Source organism: Peromyscus californicus, unplaced genomic scaffold, assembly GCF_007827085.1.
Source record: "Peromyscus californicus insignis strain IS unplaced genomic scaffold, ASM782708v3 Scaffold_4__1_contigs__length_199733344, whole genome shotgun sequence".
Lineage (NCBI taxonomy): Eukaryota > Metazoa > Chordata > Mammalia > Rodentia > Cricetidae > Peromyscus > Peromyscus californicus.
Genome location: NW_026294562.1, coordinates 193,696,402 through 193,720,100, shown reverse-complemented (window position 1 = coordinate 193,720,100; position 23,699 = coordinate 193,696,402). Strand labels below are relative to the sequence as shown.

The 23,699-nt window shown below is 40.5% G+C and overlaps 1 protein-coding gene across 2 annotated transcripts; it reads left to right on the top strand.

Moving 5' to 3' along the window:
- Positions 1 to 11,127: 11,127 nt before the first annotated feature.
- LOC128095654 (zinc finger protein 54-like) lies at positions 11,128 to 22,364 on the top strand. Of its 2 annotated transcripts, XM_052714827.1 has the most exons (4): positions 11,766 to 11,871; positions 17,123 to 17,213; positions 19,177 to 19,303; positions 20,959 to 22,364. In XM_052714827.1, exons 2-4 carry the CDS (start codon positions 17,205 to 17,207, stop codon positions 22,215 to 22,217), a joined length of 1,395 nt encoding a protein of 464 aa, XP_052570787.1. In that variant the 5' UTR covers positions 11,766 to 11,871; positions 17,123 to 17,204; the 3' UTR covers positions 22,218 to 22,364. The 2 variants fall into 2 exon arrangements, with proteins under 2 accessions (XP_052570786.1, XP_052570787.1); XM_052714826.1 differs by lacking the exons at positions 17,123 to 17,213; positions 19,177 to 19,303 and having other exon boundaries at positions 11,128 to 11,871.
- The last annotated feature ends 1,335 nt before the right edge of the window (positions 22,365 to 23,699 follow it).

Genomic DNA, 23,699 nt, shown 5'->3' with positions numbered 1-23,699 from the left:
TTCTCTTTCAAGTCTATCTACATTTTTACATACATTGTAAACTATTTCATCTGAATCTGTCTTATTGCGAACCTGTTGCTTTAAACTGCAGCAGCTAGTACTGAAGCAGAAGCCTTGGCTGCTAGCTCCGCCCAATTTAGCTTTTGAACATGGTGGAGATAATTTACCACCAGCGCTGGGAGCCATGGTCTGCTGACTCTGGGAGGCAATGGGTCTATGTTTCTATCCAAGCAGCGTGTAACCCAGAAACATCTCTCTCTCTCTCTCTCTCTCTTTTTGACTAGCAAAAACTATATCCAACATACAGCATAGTGCGCAGCTTGGAGACATCTCTATGTAACATAGCATAGGTCAAGCCGGCATGCCACGAACCCACCATAGAGTAGCTCAAACCCGCAGGTATAATTATATTATGTTTAGCTGTTATTATGGCCTGTTTAGTGTTTTCACTGGGAAATTAATCATGACATAAGGAGACATGATTGTGTGTCAAGTTGACAAGGGGTGGACTTGTGATGGCTACACTTGCTTGTCTAATTTACTATATGTGGAATGGACTACAATCCAGAAATGGAGAGCACACCTGTGAGAGATTACATTTCCTTGGTTTGATGTGTGTGGATCCACTAGTACTCCAGAGCTTAGAGGTAGGAAGACAAACACTTTTAATCTATACCTTGAGTTGGGAGGACACATAATTTTGAAAAGGATCATGAGGCTGAAAGTTAGACCTTTAATGTGGGCCACACCTTCTGCTAAAAGCCTATATAAGGGCATGGAAAAATGAAACTTTTGCTCCTTGTCTGCTTGCCATACCCCCCCTTTTAGCACATCTATTCTTTTCCTGGCACCGGAGCCTACTTCATTGGGATTCCAGCATATACTGAAGACCAGGCAAGATATCCAGTCTTGTGGATTGAGCAACTACTAGATTGTAAGGATTTCTATTTACAGCTAGCCATTGTTTGATTAGCTAGACAGCAGGCTGTAAATTGCTGTGGGATGTTCTGTATGGCAAATGTGTTGCTCTGATTGGTTAGTAAATAAAACACTGATTGGCCAGTAGCTCAAACCGGCAGCTGCCGCTCATTTGAGAGAGACAATTAGGAAGCTGTTTTTAGCTCCGTTTTAGAATCTTTTCTCAGGTTTTAGGTGGAAACTCTTGCCTACTCGTTGGGCACATTTGTAGCTAGAGTTTTCCTGCCTGGCCCACAGTCAGGACAAATCTCTCTCACCTGCCAGTCCCACAGCCACTCAGACCCAACCAAGTAAACACAGAGACTTATATTGGTTACAAACTGTATGGCCGTGGCAGGCTTCTTGCTAACTGTTCTTACAGCTTAAATTAATCCATTTCTATAAATCTATACCTTGCTACGTGGCTCGTGGCTTACCGGCATCTTCACATGCTGCTTGTCATGGCGGTGGCTGGCAGTGTCTCTCTGACTCAGCCTTCCACTTCCCAGCTTTATTCTCCTCCTTGTCCCGCCTATGCTTTCTCATGCCTGACTACTGATTCATATAAATCCCCTTTATGTATATGTGTGTATCTATATCTATATCTGCACAGAGCATGTGCATATGAGTGTATGTGTATGTATCTGTCTCAAATACTGCCCACTCTCACTTCCTACCTCTCTATCATCCTGGTCCACAATTCCAACAAATGTCTGTTGTGTTCATCTCCATTTATTTAGCTTTGAGACAGACTGAGATTGACCAGAGCCATCTGTGAGACTGTGGGTTTGGAGCTGTGTGTTGGAACCTGGTAGGCTCAGCAGAGGACTGCAACCCAAGGCAGTGATTCTTCTGCAATGCAACCATCACCAACATTTGAGAGGTAAAGTGGGCCCTGTAGCCTTTCCCTTTCCTAGACTGACTGTGGTCTAGTGTGAGGTCCATGCAGGTCAGTACAGCTGCTGTTGGTTACTGATAACAACAACAGTTGTGTGGAGTCTAGAGCATGGCATGCCTTAGCCCTTCCTCCCCTTTCCCTTCTTATTCCCTTTCCTTGTCTTCCTCTCTGTATTCCCAGAACCATAATAGATGGGATGCTGTAACTGATGCTTTCACAGCTGGAACCACATACCTTACTTCTTTTCTGCATCTGGGACAGCAAGAGTCTCTGCATTCACCACTGCATTAAAAAAAAAAAAATCCTATGTTTTATCTGACAGCATGTTTACCAAGAGTCACAAAAGAAACATTTGTTTGATAGTAAAATGATAAGACCACCATCTAGTGGTGAGAGCAGGACAGTGCCAGATGAACTCAGCCCTGGGCTGTTAGCAATGAGGGACCAGTGACTTCTTGAGATACCTATTTCTTTTCAAAATCCAAGTTCCTGAAATATCTCTCCCCAAGGCACAATTGTAGTATTTCATTTTGGCCTGTCATGTTTGTGTTATCGATGGGACGCTGGCATCTGAATTTAGCATGTTATGGTTTGGTGTAAATTGTAGCCAGGGAGGCTGGTAGTCAAGTCGAGGATAGGCTGCCTGTGTTTCATCTGAAGGGTTAATAACTGACTGTCGAGGTCAGATACCAGGGTTCAGCGTCCTCCTAGATCCAGTTCTGGTCTAGGCTGGCAGCGAGCATGTGGGGAGGCTGTGCAGAGCGGGTCCAGGGCAGCCTGACAGCTGGAGCTGTGTGGAAGGCAGACTGAGACCGAGTGGGAGGGGCGGGTCCCCGATGGGGCGGGGCCACCTGTCAATCAGAAGAGTTTAGGGGAAAAGAATCAGTGGGGTGGACTTGGGAAATTAACCAACAAAGAGACCGCAGTGGGTAGTTCTGTAGCAGCAATGTGACCGGAAAGGAATTTTTTTTTTTAAGTGGGAGGGTCCAGGAGGAATCTCTCCAAGGGATTTGGCGAAATAACAGGAAATTCTACCATTCTCTGTTGGACTCGGGGATACTGGTAGTGCAGCCCTTGGTGGGTATTCAGGGACCTGAAACCTCCCCGGAGCCGCAGCCGCCGCGGGGGGCGGCCTGGGAAAGTCACCAGTCAGCAGCGCAGTGGTGGGAACGCAGCCCGGGTCCCTCTGGGTGGGCTTGTCCAGAGTAGGGTAGTGACTGGGTTCCCAAGCAGAGAGCACACTGACTGGACATACCGTTAGACAGTCCCTGGGACCCAGCCCTGGAATCTGGCATGAATTCTGCAGCCCTAAGCTTCCCAGTTTTGAGCTGTAGGTGATAACCAAGTCTACCGGCGGCCCTGGAACCTCCCAGGTCAGAGGAGCTGCGGGGCTGGGACACGGGAGGGGAGGGACTGGGGGAGCGAGCAGTTTCTCTGCTGTTCATAAGGAAGCCGGCTCCGAAATTCTGCTGTGGATGTCTTTCCCTTGGTGTATTTTAGATCATACGGAATAAAATGAGTTTTTTTTTTTTCAATTGATCTTCTGACTGCCAAACTATTTGTGTAAGAATAATCTAATCGAATATTTGAATTTATCTCTTGGGATTTGCAAGCAGATTCTCTTTGCTGTGGTAGAAATGACAAAGCTCTTGGAATTTACAATCATCCACACTAACTTCTGTGTTATACCGCTTCCCTATTTAAGAGAGTGGCACATGGAACTGGAGACTTCGATTCGCCCAAGCTTTTAGATTATAGTCATGAAAGGAAAGCCTGCAAATTTCATTGAATTTGTTAAGTATATTATTTTGCGAATTCCACAGTGTTAGTTATTTAGTGGCACTCTTACCCTGCGAGGAAATGTCACGAAACATGACAGAATCCACTGACAAGAGTTTTATTAAGATGAGAGAGACAGACCAGTGCTCAGGCCTGCAGAGAGACACGTGTGTGGAAAAGAAGAAGGAAGCCGGGAATATGGCGCCGGCTTGTAAAGGCTGGGTGGCGCATGAGTACACAGATAGATGTGGCTACTCCATGCATGCGCAGATCACATGGTTGTGTTGCGTGCTCTTACGCAACCATGCAAAGCCACGGGGTCCTGGTCACAGGAGACGCCTTGGCCCGGAAATGGCTATTTTGACCCGGAACTGGCTAGGCGGAAGTGTCTAGGTCCGCCGGACATGCACAACCGTGGGGGCGTGTTGTGGGTCTATCACAATATACTTGTAAACATTAACTTTTAAAAGTAAATTTTTATCCACCATTAATCTTCCATCTGAGACATATGCACACTGGGTTGTAAATACAACATTCTGAAAAGTGTCTTTGCCAGGCATGATGGCACAGGCCTTCAATCCTAGCACTCAGAAGGCAGAGGCAGGTGGATCTCAAACAGCTGGAGGCTGGCAAGGTGTACATAGTGACTTCAAGACCAGCCAGCACTGCACAGAAAATACACTGCTTCAGGCAAAATAGAAAACGAAAAACATAAATTTAAAAGCATTATAGTATAGAATAATATTTAAAAAGCATCTTTTGGAATAATTATGATAACTCATCTATATCAGAAAAATGTCTCCAATCGTCTTTTGTCTCTTTGGTCCAAGAAAGCACGCTGTCCATGGGCACATGACCAAACTGTTATTTTTTTGGTTCTGTTGTTTGCTGTGTTTGAGTCCTAACTCACAGTGTTGGTCTGTCTGGCCCAAACTCACCATGTAGACCAGACTGGACTGGAAAACACAGAATTCCACCCACCTGTATCTCTCAAATCTAGGATTAAATGTGGGCAAAAACAAAATGATTCAAACTGTTTTTTTGTTCGTTTGTTTGTTTTTCTTTTGTACTCTGTTGACAGCCAGTGGTGAGACTGTGGACATCTCCCTGGAGGTGTGGCAATGCCCGGACCCTTCCCTGAAGGCTTTGTACTGGGATTGGATGTTGCAAAATTTCGTAGAATGGTTTCTGTGGCTGAGAATGGTTTGCTTGCAGTCTCCCTTGCTCCTCCTTAGTATTACTTGACAAACTAATCTGCAAGTGTGTGATCTTTGTCTGAATGAGTCTCACATCCCACAGAATAAAATGAAATCCTTAGAGGAAAACAGAAAATTTTCATGAAATGTTCTCTCTTCCTCTTGTAAGGCTTCATCACTATTGGTCCATGATCAATTCAGAACCTCACTAGTGTATAATATTCTCTTCCCAATCATTCAGTACCATTTCCGCCCTTGAGTTTTGACTGAGCTGTGATTGGAAGTGGGATTCAAGATACAATAACTAAAATGTTTTCTAATATTTTCAGTGTTCTGACACTGCAGGACAGTTGGGGAATCATTTTATAATCCTGTATTTAGTTTCCTCCTCATCTATTGAGCACAGTACGGTGGTAGAAATCCAGGTGCTTCCTGAACAATCTCTTTCCCATGTGCAGGGCTAACTGATCACATGACCTGCTCACCTGTGCAGCAGAACAAAGTGGCCTGGAAGGAGAGAGGAGACAGTAGCTAAGGATCCAGGTATGGTGGAGACATTGGTGAAGGAGTGGAAAGGGGATCAAGTGAATGTGGAAGTGGGACATGAAATCAGTTTTGCCACATTCTGTTTCACTAGAAATAATTCTGGAAACTTCCACTGAAAAGAATCTCCTCAGGATTATCCTAATGTAGGTGTGAGAAGGCTTTCTTCAGAAGAATTGATAATGGAGTCAAATAAAATTTTATTTAACTATGCATGTGAGTGATGCTGTCCTTATTCATTCACATCATGGATCATGTTTTCATACCATTATTGAGTCATTTCATTTCCTTGATTTTAATATATTATAAAAATAATAGAAATTAATATCTCTAGGTTTATTTATTGTTTTCAGAAATTTGGAGCTTTGGTATTGTAGCAAATTCTCTACGTTTAAGTGTTTTTGTCTCTGTGAAAATAATGCCAACAGAGTTTTGATAAGAAACAGGAAGTGTATTTACAGCCTGCTGAACTCCACACTCCTATGGTGTGATGTAGATTAGGATCAATATTTAGAATGTGGTAAGGACTTATGCCGATTTAGTGAAGTACTTGTTGTAGGTTCTCCCCTAAGATTCATGTCTTCACTAGCCCTGAGGAAACATGCTAGGTTTCCAGTACCAGGCAAGTTTTCCTTTTTGTTGGGAGGGTCTTAATGCAATAAGATGCTGTTGGTTACCACCAAGGTCTGTGTGCCACTCTTACACCCTTAGGGCTATCATGCAGTGCAGATCATTGTTGTGGTTCATAGGTGTCCTAGCTGGGTAGGACTGTTGACTGGCTCCTTCCTTGGGAAGGTTGTATGTTGCTTTCTGATACTATTAAAGCTAGTCCCCAGGGAGGAGGCTTTAAGGTCAGTTCCATCTGGAGTCCTCTAGGATTGGTGTCTGAAGTGTGTGGCTTCTTCAACACTAGGGACTCAACTTCTGTCTCTAGGAGGGACCCATGAGCAACAGCAATACCCTGTAATGTTTGGAAGTCTCTTAGACAACTGTGACCAACATCTTCAAAGCAGGCTTCTTACACCTGGTGTTGGTGGTTTTGTTAGAAATTCTATGGCTCTTCTGTGGATCTTGTTAGGAGCATCATCGGTCCAGTTGGGTAATTTCCGTTTACACTCTAAATGTATATGCATTCAGATGAAGGTGAAATGTGAAGCTGACTGCTTCTGCATAGAACAGTAGAAGCCTGAGAGGGTTTCAAGGCAGCTCCTTAGTTGGCAGCAGCCAAAGAAGGGGGTTCAGGGAAAGCCCACAGCCCACTTGGAGAGAAGCAGCCAAAGAGCCAGCCATCTGCATGGGGAAGCATGGGGAAGTGGCTAACTCCTGTGGCCTGTGAAGCCCAAATGCCTGTGGAGTTTGCTGCAGACAAGCTCTCACAGAACAATCCAAAACTCTCTCAGAGGCGTAGGGAAAATAGAGAGAAGAACCTAGCTAGTGAGGTGGTGACTCCTGCGGGAGCCCCTGCATGCAGCTCCAGCGTGTGCCAGTAGCAGCAACTCCACAGACAAGTGGCTTATTTGGGAATTCCTGGCCCCAAGTTGGATGCCAGATGTTGCATGAAATCTAATTGGTCTTAATAATAAAAACCCAGAGTTGGATATTGGAGTAAATGCTGAAAGATCAGAGAGGTAAAGGAGCCAGTCACTAGAGACAGGTCTTACCTCTACCAAATCCTCAGTCCAAAGGGGCGAGATCCTCTCTCCATCTGCCTTATATTCTTGTCTCCACCTCCCTAGTGCTAGGATTAAAGGCATGTGCCTCCAACTGCTGGGATAAAGGCATGAGATCTCAAGTGCTAAGATCAAAGATAATAGATCCCAAGTGTTAGGATGTAGCATGAATCTTAAAAGTTCTTATTAATAAAATCAAACCCAGAGCCAAGTATTGGGGTGAACACTGGAAGATCAGAGAGACAGAACAAGCCACAGCTATCTCACCTCTCTGGATCCTCAGCTGGTCTTGTTTTCTCAGCCTGGAGGCCTCTGAGTGCTCATCCAGAATGGGTCTCAGCTGAACTGTGCTGCTCAAAACCTAAAAGCTTAACCAGCCAAATGCTTCTAGTTTCTGGTTCTCACGCCTTATATGCCTTTCTGTTTTCTACCATCACTCCCTGGGATTAAAGGCATGAGTCACCATGCTTGGCTGTATCCTTGAACACATGGATTTCTGCCTCTGGAATGCTAGGATTAAAGGTGTGAGCTACCACTGCCTAACCTTTATGTTTAATATTGTGGCTGTTCTGTCTCTGACCCCAGATAAGCTTATTAGGGTGCACAGTATTTTGGGGAACACAATAATACCACATTAGGATCAAAGGCATGAGATCCCAAGTGCTGGGTTCAAAGGTATGTGCCACCACTGCTTGGCCTCTGTGGTTAGTTAGTGGCTAGCTTCACCCTCTAACCTTCAGGCAAGCTTTATTTGTTACATCACTAACAAAATCATCTTAGTGTCTGCAAAACATCTGTCCAAGACCTTCTGGATTTTAGAGTCTCCATTGAGAAGTCAGGTGTAATTCTGATAGGTCTATTTGTTACTTGGCCTTTTTCTTTGTAACTCTTAATATTCTTTCCTTATTCTGTATGTTTTGTGTTTTGATTATTATGTGTCGAAGGGACTTTTTTTTTGGGGGGGTGCAGTCTATTTGGTGTTCTATAAGGTTGTTGTACCTTCAAAGGCAAGTCCTTCTTTAGGTTGGGAAAGTTTTCTTCAATGATTTTGTTAAATACATTTTCTGTGCCTTTGACCTGGAATTCTTCTCCTTTTTTTTTTTTTTAAAGACTTATTTATTTAATATGAATGCAGAGTTCTGCCTGCATGTATGCCTGCAGGCCAGAAGAGGGCACCAGATCTCATTACAGATGGTTGTGAGGCACCATGTGGTTGCTGGGAATTGAACTCAAGACCTCTGGAAGAGCAGCCAATGCTCTTAACCTCTGAGCCATATCTCCATCCCCTTCTCCTTTTTTAAAAATCCCTATTATTCTTAGGTTTAATCATTTCATGATGTGCCAGATTTCTTGGATTTTTTGTGTTGAGAATTTTTTGAATTTAACATTTTCTTTGAGTGATTAATCTATTATGTTTAGCTGTTATTATGACACTTTTATTGTTTTCAATTGGAAGTTAATCATGACATAAGGAATCTGATGGTGTGTCAAGTTGACAAGGGATGATGGACTTGTGATGGCTACTCTTGATTGTCTAATTTACTACATCTGGAATGAAATACAATCTAGAAATAAAGGGCACACCTGTTAGAGATTATTTTTGCTTGGTTTGAAGTGTGTGAATCCACTTTTAGTCCAGCCCTTAGAAGCAGAAAGACAAATGCCTTTTAAACCATATCTTGAGGTGGGAGGACACATGCCTTTGAAAAGCATCAAGAGGCTGGAAGATACAACTTTAATCTGAGCCACACCTTCTGCTGGAAGTCTGTAAAATAACATGGAAACAATGAAGCTTTTGCTCCTTGTCTGCTTGCCCTAGCCTTGTTAGCACATCCATTCCTTCACTGGTATTGAAGCATACTTCTTTGGGATTCCAGCATATACTGAAGACCAGCTGAGACATGCAGCCTGTGAACTGACTACTAGATTCTTGGACTTTCTCTTCACAGCTAGCCATTGTTGGATTAGCTGAACAGCAGGCTGTAAGTCATTCATATAAATCTAAATACATACATATATAAATACCTAGATACACACACACACACACACACACACACACACACACACACACAGAGAGAGACAGAGACAGAGAGAGATTCATTCTATCAGTTCTATTACTGTAGAGACCCCTGCCTAATACAAAAGGAGACACAATTTCACAGCAAACTCCCTGATCCTCTGGCTCTTACAATCTTTATACCCTCTTCTTCAAAAGTTTTCTTTGAGCCCTATATTCAGGAGTGTTTTATACATCTATCCATTGGGCCTGGCATCCACAATTCTTCATTTTGAATAGTTGTGGTTTATTTGTAGTGGTCTCTGTCTGTTGCAAAGACAGTTTTCCTTGATGACAAGAGAAGACAATGCTTATCTGTGGGTATAAGGAAAATGTTTACATTTTGTTAGGGATTATGCTGATTTAGTAAAGTGGTAGTTATTGGTTTTCCTCCAAGATTCATGACTTCACCAGCACTGAGCATTCAGCCAGGTTTCCAGTACCAGTCATGGTTTCTCTTTTGTTAAGAATTTCTTAAAGTCCAATTAGAGAGCTGTTGGTTACCACCAAGGTATGCTTGCCACTGCTGCCCTCAGGGTTATTGTACCATGATGATCATTAGTGTGGTTCATAGGCATCATAGCTGGATAAGAATGGTCATTGGTTTCCACTTTTGGGAGCTTGCATGGTGCTTCTGGTACCATGAAAACTATTCTTCAGGGAGGAGTTTTTGTTGCTTTGAGACAGGCACTCTGCATATTTCCAGTTGTCCTAGACTCACTATGTAGACCAGGCTGGCTTTGAACTGGGTTTCAAGGTTGCATAACCTTGCAAACTATACATAACGTTTTGTTATCATGTCATAATAGTTACCAAAGGTAACTACATGGCCTACTTGATAGGCATGAGTAAATGAATGCATCTTACTTCTACTGATATTAAAGACCTCTATTCCACTGAATTGGAAACTCTAAATGAAACATATGAGTCTCCAGATGCACTTAACATATTAGATTTAAACATCCTGTAATAAATATGTAAGCACAGTAGCAATGAGACTGGAGCAGTAATAAAATGCCCACTATGCAACCCAATGACATGATTGACAGGATTCTATCAGAGCTTCAAAGAAGAACAGCATCACTACATAAATACTTGTAACAAAAAAGGGAGATTCCTGACTCTCAGTATAACCTGATAATAAACCATATACTGATATAACCAAAGAGAAACTACAGACTGACTTGCTCATTTAAAAAAATTTCTATTATAGTCTCTCTGTCTCTCATATCTCTCTCTCTCACACACATACACACACACAAATACACACACAAATACACATGTGATGCAGATGTGTGTATGTGTGAGTGTGCTTCAAATACTGTCACTTCTCACCTCGTACCTCTCTACTATCCTGGCCCACAATTCCAGCAAATCTCTGTTGTGTTCCTCTCCATTCATTTTGCTTGGTGTTCACTGAGATAAACCAGAGTCATCTCTTGGAGCCTGGTTGGCTCAGCAGAGGGCTACAGCTAAAGGCAGTGATTCTTCTACAATGCATCCACTTGCACCATTTGAGAGGTAAAGTGTGGGCCCTGTGAGTCTTTCCCTTTCCTAGACTGATTGTGGTCTAGTGTGAGGTCAAAGGTACAGTTGCTGTTGGTTACTGATTACAACTTGTGGAGTCTAGAGAATGGCATGTCTTAGCCCTTCCTCCTCTTTCCCTACTTCTTTCCTTCCTTCCTTCCTTCCTCCTCCTCCTCCTCCTCCTCCTCCTCCTCCTCCTCCTCCTCCTCCTCCTCCTCCTCCTCCTCCTCCTCCTCCTCCGTATTCTCAGAGCCATAGATGGATGGTGTAACTGACATTTTTAGGGCTGGAACCACATACCTTACTTATTTTCTGCATCTGGGACAGCAAGAGTCTCTGCATTCACCAGTGCATTAAAAGTGTTTCTCTATATTTTATGTAAACGTATCTTTAGCATTAGTCTAAAAAGAACTTGTTTGAGTTAGTAAAATAACAAGACCACCATCTAGTGGTGACAGCAGTACAGTAGGCCTGAACTCAGTCCACTGACTTCTGGAGACACCTATTTCTATTCATATCCAAAGTTCCTGAAATGTCTCTCCCCAAGGCACAATTGCAGAATTTTGTTTTTACTTGCCTTGTTTGTGTTGTGGGTCGGACGCTGACATTTGAATGTAGCCTGTTATCGTTTGTGTAGGTATGTATGTAGCCCAGGAATCTGGTAATCAAGTCAAGGTTAGGCGGCCTGTCTTTTATCTGAAGGGCTGGGAACTCATTGTAGGGGTCAGATACCGGGGTGCAGCATCCTCCTAGATCCAGTTCTGGTCCAGGCTGGCAGCGAGCATGTGGGCAGGCTGTGCAGAGTGGATGCAGGGCAGCCTGACAGCTGGAGCTGTGGGGAAGGCAGCCTGAGACCGAGTGGGAGGGACGGGTCTCAGTGGGACAGAGACATTCAACAGGAAACATCTTCTGGGAGGATGCAGCACATTGCCTGGTGTAGAAGAGAGGAGCGTGGGCCGGTGTCTAGTGGTGACGTAAACGGAAGCTGGAACACAAAGTGAGCACAGGGAAGTCGTAAAGTAACCCAGATCAGCAGTGCACGGTGCACCATTCCTGGCCTTTGCTCATGGTCCTGCATGGTGGGGAATCTCATGGTGCAGACCTGGGTGCGGAGGACACGGCGGGGTGTCGCGGGGACACGAAACCTCCCCGGAGCCGCAGTCGCCGCGCGGGGCGGCCTGGGAAAGTCACCAGTCAGCAGCGCAGTGGCGGGAACCGCAGCCCGGCGGCCCTGGAACCTCCCAGGTCAGAGGAGCTGCGGGGCTGGGACACGGGAGGGAAGGGACCGGGGGTGCGAGCAGTTTCTCTGCTGTTCATAAGGAAGCCGGCGGCTGGGCGGTGGTGGCGCACTTTAATCCCAGCACTAGGGAGGGAGAGGTAGGAGGATATCTGAGTTTGAGCCCAACCTGGTCTACAAAGTGAGTTCCAGGACAGCAAGGACTAAACAGAGAAACCCTGTCTTGAAAAACAAAAAAGAAAAAGAAAAGAAAGCTGACTCTGAAGTTCTGCCGTGGATGTCTTTCCTTTTGTGTATTTTAGATCATATGGAATAAGCCTGGATTTTTTGTAATCGATCTTCTTATTGCCGAAATATTCCTGTAAAAATAATCTAATCAAATATTTCAATTTATCTGTTGGGATTTGTGAGCACGATTCTCTTTGCTACAGTGGAAACGACAAAGCTCACGAAATTTACAATTATACTAACTTCCATGATATACCACTTCCCTGTTCAAGAGAGTGGGTACATGGAACTGGAGACTTGGATTCTCTGTGAGCTTTTAGATAATAGTCATGAAAGGAATGCGTGCAAATTTCATTGAATCTGAAAGTTTATATGTCTCTCTCTCTCTCTGAGAGAGAGAAAGGATATATATATCCTTTCTTTTGTGTCCTGCTTGACCATTTTGGGCAGCATACTGTCAGCAGTCGAGGTAAGGGCACTTTCTTGCTCAATGGCTAACTTTTGCCAAAGCTCTATGGAGTTTCTTCAATGCCCATCATAGTCTCTGAAGTAGATTGGTGCTGCCAGGATCAAACATGCCTCATATTCATAAAAAAAGAAAAAAATCTATGTTATTAAAACATCTTAAGGGGCTGGAGAGATGGCTCAGAGGTTTAGAGCACTGACTGCTCTTCCAGAGGTCCTGAGTTCAATTCCCAGCAACCACATGGTGGCTCAAAACCATCTGTAATGAGATCTGGTACCCTCTTCTGGCCTGCAGTCATACATGCTGTTTACATAATAAATAAATAAATATTTTTTAAAAATCTTAAATGCCATATTCTGTAGATCTCTGAAGTGTTTGAAGATGACCTATCTAAAATATATTTCTACTTGACCTTGAAAACCTACCTAATATGACTACAAGTTGAATTGTAATGACCAACTAATAACCTGCTTTTCTTTATTATCCTACAAAGCTGGTAATAACTTTCAAGGACTAGAAAATTGCATTACATTGTTAAATGAACTATATTGGTACAATACCTTGAACAAAATTACAAATATATGTACAGCATTTTCTAACAAAATCAATCTCAGATTTGTATCAGTATACATAATTTGTATATAATATACAAAAATCCAATCCAATGTAAAATATTTAAAATTAGTAATTGCCTTTTAAAAGAAGATTCAATAATCTACCTTTTTATATTATCATATCTATATTATCTCTTTTTTCTTTTCAGAGTAGATTCAAAAATCTACCTTTTATTCTATCACTTTTATGTCTTTTTCGGAGTTGATTCAATAATCTACCTCTTATCTATATCCTCTTTTTATTTTTCTTTTAATTTTCAAACAAGAACCCTGAATCTAATCTCCTTGTTTAGCTTTTTCCCCCCAGACAATTATCAACTTGTAACCAACCATCCTAAACAATGACAATTATCCATAACCCATTGAATGACGGAAAACCACCACCCCACCTCTTGGAAATTATGGGCATCTTGTTCTTAAAATTACTTCCTGCTGTCTGGGGGTGATGGCATCTTTAGGGGATCCTGAAAAGAAAATTTTTGGGTTAATTGTCAAGTCCTGGGAGAGTTAGCTGTATCATTTGTTGTTCAGTCTCTGCATAATGCAAAAGTACAGAGCTTGTCTCAAGTCCTTGCTCAAATAGTCTCTGAAGCTGGATCATCTCAGCTAGCTATCTCAAAATTGTCCTGAGCAGTTTGCAGTCCAAAGGTGATCTTTGGGTGGTGTTTGTCAAGTTAGTGGTGTTATCATCCTGATAGAATCATCGTTGTGGAGCCACATTATCTTTTTGGAGACTTCAAAGTTGCTGTTAGGTGTGGTCATGGTTCCCTGCAGAAAACTGATAGAGACTCAAACACAAAATCATGTACAAGAAGCTAGATGAAGCCTTTTTTCTAGAATTAGTTAGTACTCTATATGACAATTAACATAATGATATATATATATAAATCTTATAAATTTTGATATAAAATTCATACCCTAAAAAGAGTTTTAAAGAGTCAAAATAAAACCAAAGAATTATAAGATTAGTGTCAATAGAATAGACCCATACTTTCGGTTTTTCTTCTGTCCCATATCAGGTGGCTCTTCTGACATGATACAGAGATTTTACATTTCCTTTTAAGAAGCATGCTTGGGTTTAGAGAAGGAGAGAGCCATGCTCCAACTCCAAAGCAAGCTTTAATTTTTAATTGAACTGGGACTATATAAAGGCAATTTGCATTATGTGTCTGTAGAGAACAGAAGAAACAAACATTTAGGAAGACTTATGAAATTTTTTCCTGTTAGATATATGATATATCAATAGGCCAATTTACTCTTTTTCTTGGGACATTTTTTCTTTCCTACTTCTTCAGTTCTGTCCCAAGGATTCAAGGCTGCCATTTGGAATAAAATTAAGGTGTGGTCATCATATAGAGATTGTCTTGTATATCAGCATAATCGCCTTCTCCAAGAAGTTGATCTTGGGAAATTTTCATACTTCTAGCTCTACATTGTTGTTCAATAGTCTTAGCCTCATATTTCCACCAGGTCCTCCACTGTAACTGTGGACCAGCTTCCAGAACAGCTGTAACCAAATCTCTCCAGTCTTGAGGGATAATTCTGTTACAAGTTGACCATGAGTTTAACATTTACTACACAAATGGAGAATGCATACCATATCACACTATAGCTTCTTTGAATCTCCTCAAATCTAACATTTGCACAGGAGTCCAGTCAGCTCGTACACAGCCTTGAGCATTTTGCAGTTCCTGTAAAGTTACCAGGTAGATTAAGGTTGACTGTTTGAAAGCCTTAGGCTGTTTTTCTGTAACCGTATAATGCATTGCTGAGATAGGTTCACCTTTACATTCCTCTGTCTGGGTCTGAGTTTCTCTGTGATCTGTTTTAACAAGTTTTTCTAAAACTTTTATCTTGGCACTCATATTAACCAACTTTTTTAATGATAAAACAAAAATGACCAAATAATTTTTATAATTGACGTTATGTGAATCCCATCAACAGTAATTATCCTCTTATTTAATTGTTACATTTTCAGACCATCAATTGTATTATCAAACAGAGACCAGATTCCCTCCATTGTAAAAATATTTCACAGTTTTTAATGTGGGGAAAAAATTTCTCTTTTAACTAAGTCCTCCCTTTAAGAAATCTTAATTCACTCACCAAATTTGCCGACTGACGATTCAGATGTGAGGCTGACTGCTTCTGCATAGAGCAGTAGAAGCCCGAGTGAGTTTCAATGCAACTACCTAGTGTGGTAGCAGTCTGAGTTGGGGATCCAGAGAGAGCCCACAACCCACCAGGAGAGAAGAAGTTAAAGAGACTGGCCCATGTGGGGTCGAGACTCAGGCTGCGTGCAACTCCGGTCTGATCTGGGGGCCTGTAAGGCCACAAGCAGCTTTTTAGTGAATTCGTACCACAAACACTGGGTTGCCAGATGTAACACAAGTTGATAAACAGTCTTATTAATAAAAAACCAGAGCCAGATATTGGGGTCAAAGCTGAAAGATCAGAGAGGCAGAACAGCAAGCCACTAGTTCTTACCCCTACCAAATTCTCCACCTAAAGACAGTGAGCTCCTCTCTCTAACCCACTTTATCATTTTCTGTCTCCACCCAGCTCTGTCACTTCCTGTCTGTCTGTACAGACCTCCAGAACTCTGGTTAACTAGTGGCTAGCTCCTCCCTCTGATTTTCAGCCAAGCTTTATTTGTTAGAGCACAAATAAAATATCACCACAGAGCATCATCAGTCCAGTTGGGAAATTTTCATTTACACTCTGAATGTATATGCTTACAGAGACTTAGATGAATTATAGGAGTTTTTTTGATGAATGGATAAGAGTCAAGGAATAGATGGATTCTTTATGAATTTTACAGACATCCTTATTATTTTATCCTCCTTCTGTGTTCATATTTGTCCCTTCTCCATAGTTAAATCCTCACCCCATCTTCCCACGTAAACCTTCAGATCACTTGTTTCCTGTTACTCCACCTCTATTACTCCCCCGACATCACACTGTGATCTCATTTTACTTTTCTGGCTACTTCAGTCACTCCAGGTTGTGTACTCACATCTGAACATTTGGAACTAAGAACTTCCTATGAGAGAACATGCAATGTTTATCTTTCTGGGTCTAGGTTAACTCACTCAGAATGATCTTTTTTCAGTCTATCCATTTACCTGCAAAGCTCATTATTTCAATATTCTTTACATGAATAGTATTCCATAATATATATGTACCAAACTTTCACTATCCAATTGTCATTTGAAGGATATTTACGTTGTTTCCATTTTGTAGCTATTGTTAGTAGAGCAGCAATGAACTTGGGTAAGCAAGTATCTGTGGAGTAGGATGTTAAGTCCCTTGAGCTTATATGAAGGAAAGGAACAGCTGGGTTGTGTGCTGAATTTATTTCACTTCAGGGTTTGTTTATTTAGTTGAAGAGTCTCCATTTTTATTTTCAGTGTGGTAATGGCGGTTTTTATTTCCTATGGTTTTGTTTTTATGTTGTTGCTCATTGGATTTTTGGTAGTATTTTCTTCCTTCTTTTTGAGAAATAGTGGTTTGCTCTCTTGCCCATGGATGATTCCTCCCCTTCTCCTGTATTTCTCTATTCTTCTCATGAAATTGGTTATTTCCCATGTTCTCATGAATGATTCCTCTGACTCTCCTATATATGTTTTGCCTCTGATTTATTATCTGCAGTGCTGCTTTAGTGAAATCAATTGTGTTAATTGCTGACTATCTTGACATGCACTTAATTGTCTATCAATTTTAAGAGAGTAGTGTAGATGACTCCAGAGTAGTTTTCTTTGTGCAGCAAGATGTTTGATGGTAATTTTCTCCTCAAGCTTCAAATCTTTCCATGATCTCCAGCTTTGATATCATTGACTAGACACCTGGTAGAATTCTGTTGCTTGGGTCTTTTCATGTGGTTTGACACTGTTCTCTAACAACTTTCAGTATTAATTTTCACTCTTCCATTTTGACCCCTTGATTTGAAAGGGAAGTGTCCATCTATTCATTGTTCCTGAAAGAGAAACTCAAAGAAGAGAAACCGTAAGAAGTGGCTGATTCCCCAGTAAACATGTCAAAGGTCAGTGGTCGTTTCCACTCTTTATCTAAATCTATTATACTTTGATGCATTAAAAGCCTTTAATTTCTGATTCTGATAATTTTCTGAAATTTTATTATGAGCAGTTTTACAAAGAGACAAATAACAAAATCACACACTGAAATTAAGCAGACCCAAAGACTATACAACTCAATGTACTTTTATACATTTACAGTCATTATAGAGAAAAGAAGCTCTGGAGCCTCGCGTGGGATTTTATATTTTCACAATTGAATATATTTTGATTTACTTACCCAGCACCAAAACCCTAAAAACCTTTGACAGAATTATAACTAGAAAAGCAATTAGCTTTATATTCTTTTTCACAATGTTCATTACCTGTAGTCCCTGATAATTTAACCTTTCCTGTTCTCTTTTCTTCGTGTTATACTGTGTCCACATATACATTGTTTCTATATACATATATTATTGGGTAGATTCAGCATATGAGCAAAAATGTGGTGCCTTCATTCTAAAAGTATATGACCACACTTAATATTACACATTTTGGGTCCCTTCATTTTCCTGCAAATTGTTATTTTAATTTTCTCTAGAGCTGAATTGTCCTCCATCTTATACAATTTTCATTATCCGTTCATCTGTTGGTAGATAATTAGTTTGATTCCAGTGCTTTTCCTTTGGTTATTAAAGCAGCAGTAATCATGGGCTATAAATATCTCTGTAGTGAAGTGTGTTGTTCTCTGGGTTTATGACCAAGAGTGAAAGAGCTGAGAATATGTTATTTCTCTCTTTGATTTTTTTTTTAAGAATGTCCAAACTTATTTCCACAATGGCTGTATTAATTTGTAACCTCCCCTCCATCAAAAGTGAATATGGCTTCCTTTCTCTCCATATCCCCACAAACATTTCTTGTCAGGTTAGTTTTCACAGTTATTCTGCCTGAGGTGAGACAGTATTTCCAAGTAGTTTTAATTTTCATTTCCATGGTGGCCTTTTTGGGATCCTGAGCTCTTTTTCAATGTTTATTAATCATTTGAGTTTCTGTCCTTGAAAAGTGCCTATTTAGTTCATTTGCCCATTTTTTGTTTGCAGTTCTATTTCCTTGGTATTTAATTAATTTAATTTTTGGTGAATTCTTGCTATGAGCCTTATCCAAAATGTCACTGATACTGATTATCTTAGCTATACCTTAAACATTTTTTGGTGTGTTTTTGGATTTCCCTCAACTTTTATTACTCTTGGTAGTGAAGTGAAATATTCTTCAAAACTTCTGGAATTGTTGTTTGTCTCTGTTGGCTTATGAATACTCTTAGGAAATTTTGGATTATACCAAATATGGTTGATGCAGGTTTTTCTGTCTGTTCATATCGGACCAAATATTCTCATAAAATTAATTCAATAAACTACTTATCTTATATGTTACTGTTAAGATTGACAGTATATAGTGCTGTTACAATCCTTGCTACTGTGGAAAAAAACCAAAACTCTTTGCCTATAAAATCAGTCATATATTCTGCTTTTCATACCTTCTTTGTGCTATTTAATGGTGTGGCATTGGACCTAGAGTTTAAACATCCCAACTGAGCCTGTTAGAATAGAGTCATGTAAGCCCCAAGTACACACAGGATTGATTTGTGTCAGTGTTTTAGCATGATCTACAGCTACAGCATTTAAAGCACATTTCCTCATCATGAATTTTACTTCTGAGACATGTCTGCTGTGATACTGTATAACGTGAACTCAGCATCTCTAACAGATAGATAACCATGTCCAGGCCTTAAATGTATTCCTTCTTTCATGTATTCTTCTTGTAAGACTATTGTTTGATCCTATTTTCACAGAGTTAGAACATTCATGATAGAATGTGACTGTATTGGAAATCATACTTTGAGTAATTTTCTTCGCTCATCTACATTCCATCTCCTTATATCCAGGAAAGCACTTCCAGGTAGCTCATAGTCAAACCCTAGTTTTTTTGTTTCAGAGTCTGTTGACATTCAGGGATGTAGCTGTGAACTTCTCAAAAGAAGAGTGGGAATGCCTGGAACCTGCTCAGAGGGCTTTGTACATTGATGTGATGGTGGAGAATTACAGCAACCTGGTCTTTGTGGGTGAGAATATTTTGCTTGTAGAATTCCTAAGCCATCTTTTGTTTGTTCTGACTTCATAGGACGTAAAATCTGTTAGGCTGTCCTGAAAAAAACAACAGAAGACAAGGCAAAGTTTAGTATTAGGAAAGAACTTTTTCATGCTATTTAGTTTTCTCTTTCCATTTTCCATTTCAAAGGTATCATTCATCCTTCATTTTGGTTCCAAGATCCATCTATAAACTCAGTAGCAGATAATATTCCCACTCATATCTTTAAGTTTCATGTCCATTATTGCAGTTGATATGATTTTAATTGAGAGAAAAATTCAAGATACATAAACTGAAAATACTAAATATAATGAATTTGACTAGAAATATCAATCGAGAATTCCTGCTTACATTCCTCTGCTTTGTGTTTTCAGTACTGAGCGCAGTACTGTTTTAGACTTCTGTATTCTCTATAAAAGTTCTAGCATGGGTCATGGGTGCTTCAAAGAACATGTGGATTATGTGTGCAAGGGAGGCGTGATCACCTGTCTTGAAAGAATGAGATTGCCCTGGAATGTGGAGAGGGGAGAGTAAGCACAAGCAGGGTGGGCTAGTGAATGAGCAGGACAACAGTGACAGCTTCCAGTGAAAGAGAAAGCAAGAGCTGAGGGTGTTTTTGCTACATTCAATTCCACTTGAAAGGATTCCTGATTATTTAACTTAGGGTAGCGTCCTGCCCTAGATTGCATCCTGTCTGTTGTAATAACTGTTAGAAGACGTTGTGTCTTATGCACCTGAATGATGGTGACTTAATACTAATACAAAATGAAGTTTTATTTAACTCTGCTGAAATCAGATTGGAATGATTTCACAAAATTTTAAGTCTTAACATGAATCCATGAAGTAGGATTATGCTGTAGTTGCCTTCCTATGGATATCTTCATATTACATCCTTCATTTTCTCCCAGTGGAGAATACACATACACCCTTCTGGGAAATAATCTCAGAAGTCAGTGTACAGAGTGGACTTGAGAATAACCCTTTGAGGAAAGCTAAGAAACACAGCAGGGTGTGGAGCTCAGACAGTGGAGGATAGAAATAAGCAATAGCTGCCCATGATAGCCCTGCCGCAAATGATCTAGAGCCTCTGATGTCTGGTAGAATACAGTCTTTGCATCCATTACTTTTGAAGAATCTACTGTCTTTTTCTATAGAGAAAAATAAACCTTGTAATGCTTTTAAGTAAGACTTTAATCTTTAAGGAATTGGGTCTTCTGAACTATATTCTTCATTGCCTATCACTTAGGAAGTATAAATACTTTGAACCTGGGATTGGATTAACGCCATCTTCTTCAATTTCTGAGAAGAAATATTTAATGATAGTGACATGTATTCTAAATATAATCACCCAGTGAGCTCTATCCCAAAGCTAATTCTCAGCTGTCAATTATTTTTCCATCTTTTTCCCAGTTAGAGATTTTTGATAAAGATGAGATATCTTTTATAAATCATTGACCTTTGAAGGCTGTCATGCTGTTTTTGTGAGTATCCATACAGTTACAGTGAATGAAAAATGTCCGTTACTGGGAGTTCTAATCTAAAGAGTTCCATGTTCCCTTATGTTAAAAGAAAACTTAGGGAGACAGTCTTGGAACAAGCCCCATTAATCTAAATTGTATTCATTTTCAGAGAACTATTGCAAATGTGATCCTGACCATCAACATGTGAAGACTGGAAAGGAGTCTTGTCAGTGTAATGAGCTTGGCAAAGTGCTTCATGACCCCTCCACATGTGCACTTTATAAAGCAATTGAAACTACAGAAAACTCTAATAAACACACATGCGGTAACCACAGGGATGCCTCTATTGACTCATCAAACCTAAATGGACATGAAAGCATGCACACTGGAGAAGAACTTTGGAAAACTAAAGACTGTGAGAAATCTTTAAATGTGTGTTCCATCATTACTCAAGATCAGGGACTCTACACTGCAAAGAAAGAGCACAGGCAGGAAAAAAATGGTGACTCTTTTGCCTCTTTATACAGTCTTTTGCAACAAGCAGTCTACATCTTAGAGGCTCCACACCAATGTAGGAAATGCGGGAAATGCTTCAAGACTGCCTCATACCTCACTGAACATGAGAGAATTCATGCTGGATTTAAACCCTATAAATGCATCGTTTGTGAAAAATCCTTTACCCAGCCTTCAGGTCTTGAAATCCATCAGAGACTTCATACTGGAGAGAGACCTTACAAATGTGGGGTATGTGACAAATCCTTTACCTTGAAGTCAACCCTTAGAAGACATCAGGAAATTCATACTGGGGAGAAACCTTACAAATGTAAGGAATGTGACAAATCCTTTACCCGGGACTCAACCCTTAGAAGACATCAGAGTGTTCACACTGGAGGGAAACTTTACAGATGCAAGAAATGTGACAAGTCTTATACTAGCTGCTCGTATCTTAGAGCACATCAGAAAACTCATACTGGAGAGAAACTTTACAAATGCAAAGACTGTGACATATCCTTTATCCATATTGCAAGTCTTAGAACACATCAGCGAGTTCATACTAGAGATAGTCCTTACAAATGTGAGTTATGTGACAAATCCTTTCCCTTGAACTCAACCCTTAGAAATCATCAGAAAATTCATACTGGAGAGAAACTCTACAAATGTAAGGAATGTGACAAGTCCTTTATCCAGGCCTCACGTCTTAGGACACATCAGAGAGTTCATACTGGGGAGAAACCTTACAAATGTATGGAATGTGACAAATCCTTTACCCAGGAATCAACCCTTAGAAGGCATCAGAGAGTTCATACTGGAGAGAGACCTTATAGTTGTAAAGAATGTCACAAATCTTTTACAAGGTGCTCCTACCTCTTAGCACATCAGAAAATTCATACTGGAGAGAAACATACCATTGTAAATAATGTGTCATAGCATTTTCCCAGTATTCTCTGCTTTCGAATTACAACAGTACACAAAATGGATACATAAAGATCAGAAACTTGTAAAGGTTTTTAATGAAGGTTTACATTTTAAAAAATATCCTAGAGTTTATATTTAAATAAAATTCTGCAAATGTAACAGTGGGAAAAGCTTTTTATTTCTTTTAATGTGTATGTGTGCTTTGCCTGCAAGTGTGTCTGTGAATTACATGTATTCCTGGTGCAGGTGGAGGACAGAAGGGGTCATCAGATCCCCTGAATGTGTACTTACAGACCAATGTGAACTGCTGTGCCTATGTTGGTAATTGAACACTGGTCTTCTGGAAGGACAACCAGTGCTCTTACACAATAAGGTATGTCTCCAGCCCCTGAATTAAATTGTAATAAGAACATCTTGTTCAATATCCAAAAATTCATAATAATACCAGGTGTGGCGGTGCACTCCTTTATTCCCAGCACTCAGGATGCAGAGACAAGATGTCTGTGAATTGGAGGACATCATCATCTCCATACTGAGTTCCAGGACAGACAAGACGACATAAACTCTTCGTCAAAAACAAAATAAATCCTAATAGAATCACATAAAAAATATGACAAAACCTTTAGTTTTCTCTCTAATTGTGCTGCACAATGGTAGGGAGTGTATACTCCCCATGTCTTTCTGTCCATTGGAGATTACACCTCTCCAAATGCATTGAATTTGACAAACCCTTTAGATAGTGCTGAAATTGCAGAGATAAAAGAAAATTCATCAAAGAAAACACTGATAAATTCTTTTATTCACCTTCAAAGTCTTCCTGCTAGAGTCAAACCATACAAATAGCAAGAAAGTAACTGTGAAGAGATAGGCTGTGATGGTGACATCACGGCAATGCTGACATACAACTTAGAAATCCCCAGATGTGGGGGGTATGAGGAGGGAGGAGGTGGGATTTGTGGGGGCTATGTAGAGTGAGTAGAAAATTTTTAGTAAAGAAAACTGAAAAAAAAATTCCCAAAGGCTAAGGATGTGACACACACCTTTAATCCCAACTAACTGGAGGCTGAAGAAGGTGTATCCCTGTGAGTTCAAGGCCAGCATTGTCTACATTGCAAATTCCATGTCATCCAGGGCTACACAGGGAAACTGTCTTGAAAAACCAAAACAATAAGAAAAACAAAGAAATCCCCAAGAGCATGCAGGAATTCACTTTGAAATACTTAAGAAAAATTGGGAAGAATTTACTTGAAACTCGATAATAAGATCATATAGCTCCCAGTAACTGCCAGTTCACCTTCACTGAGGGAAAGGAGACTTAGGACTCACCCTCAGCTATGATGAAACAGTAGTTATACCATCTTACACAGTTGCTTGTTCTTAGTAGTTTTTGAAGAGTTGAGTCTATGCATTACCAACTACCTCCTGCAAGAGGAGACTTCTTTCACCAACAGTAGAGTAGTACAAAGTGATACTTTTAAACATGAATATTTAGAT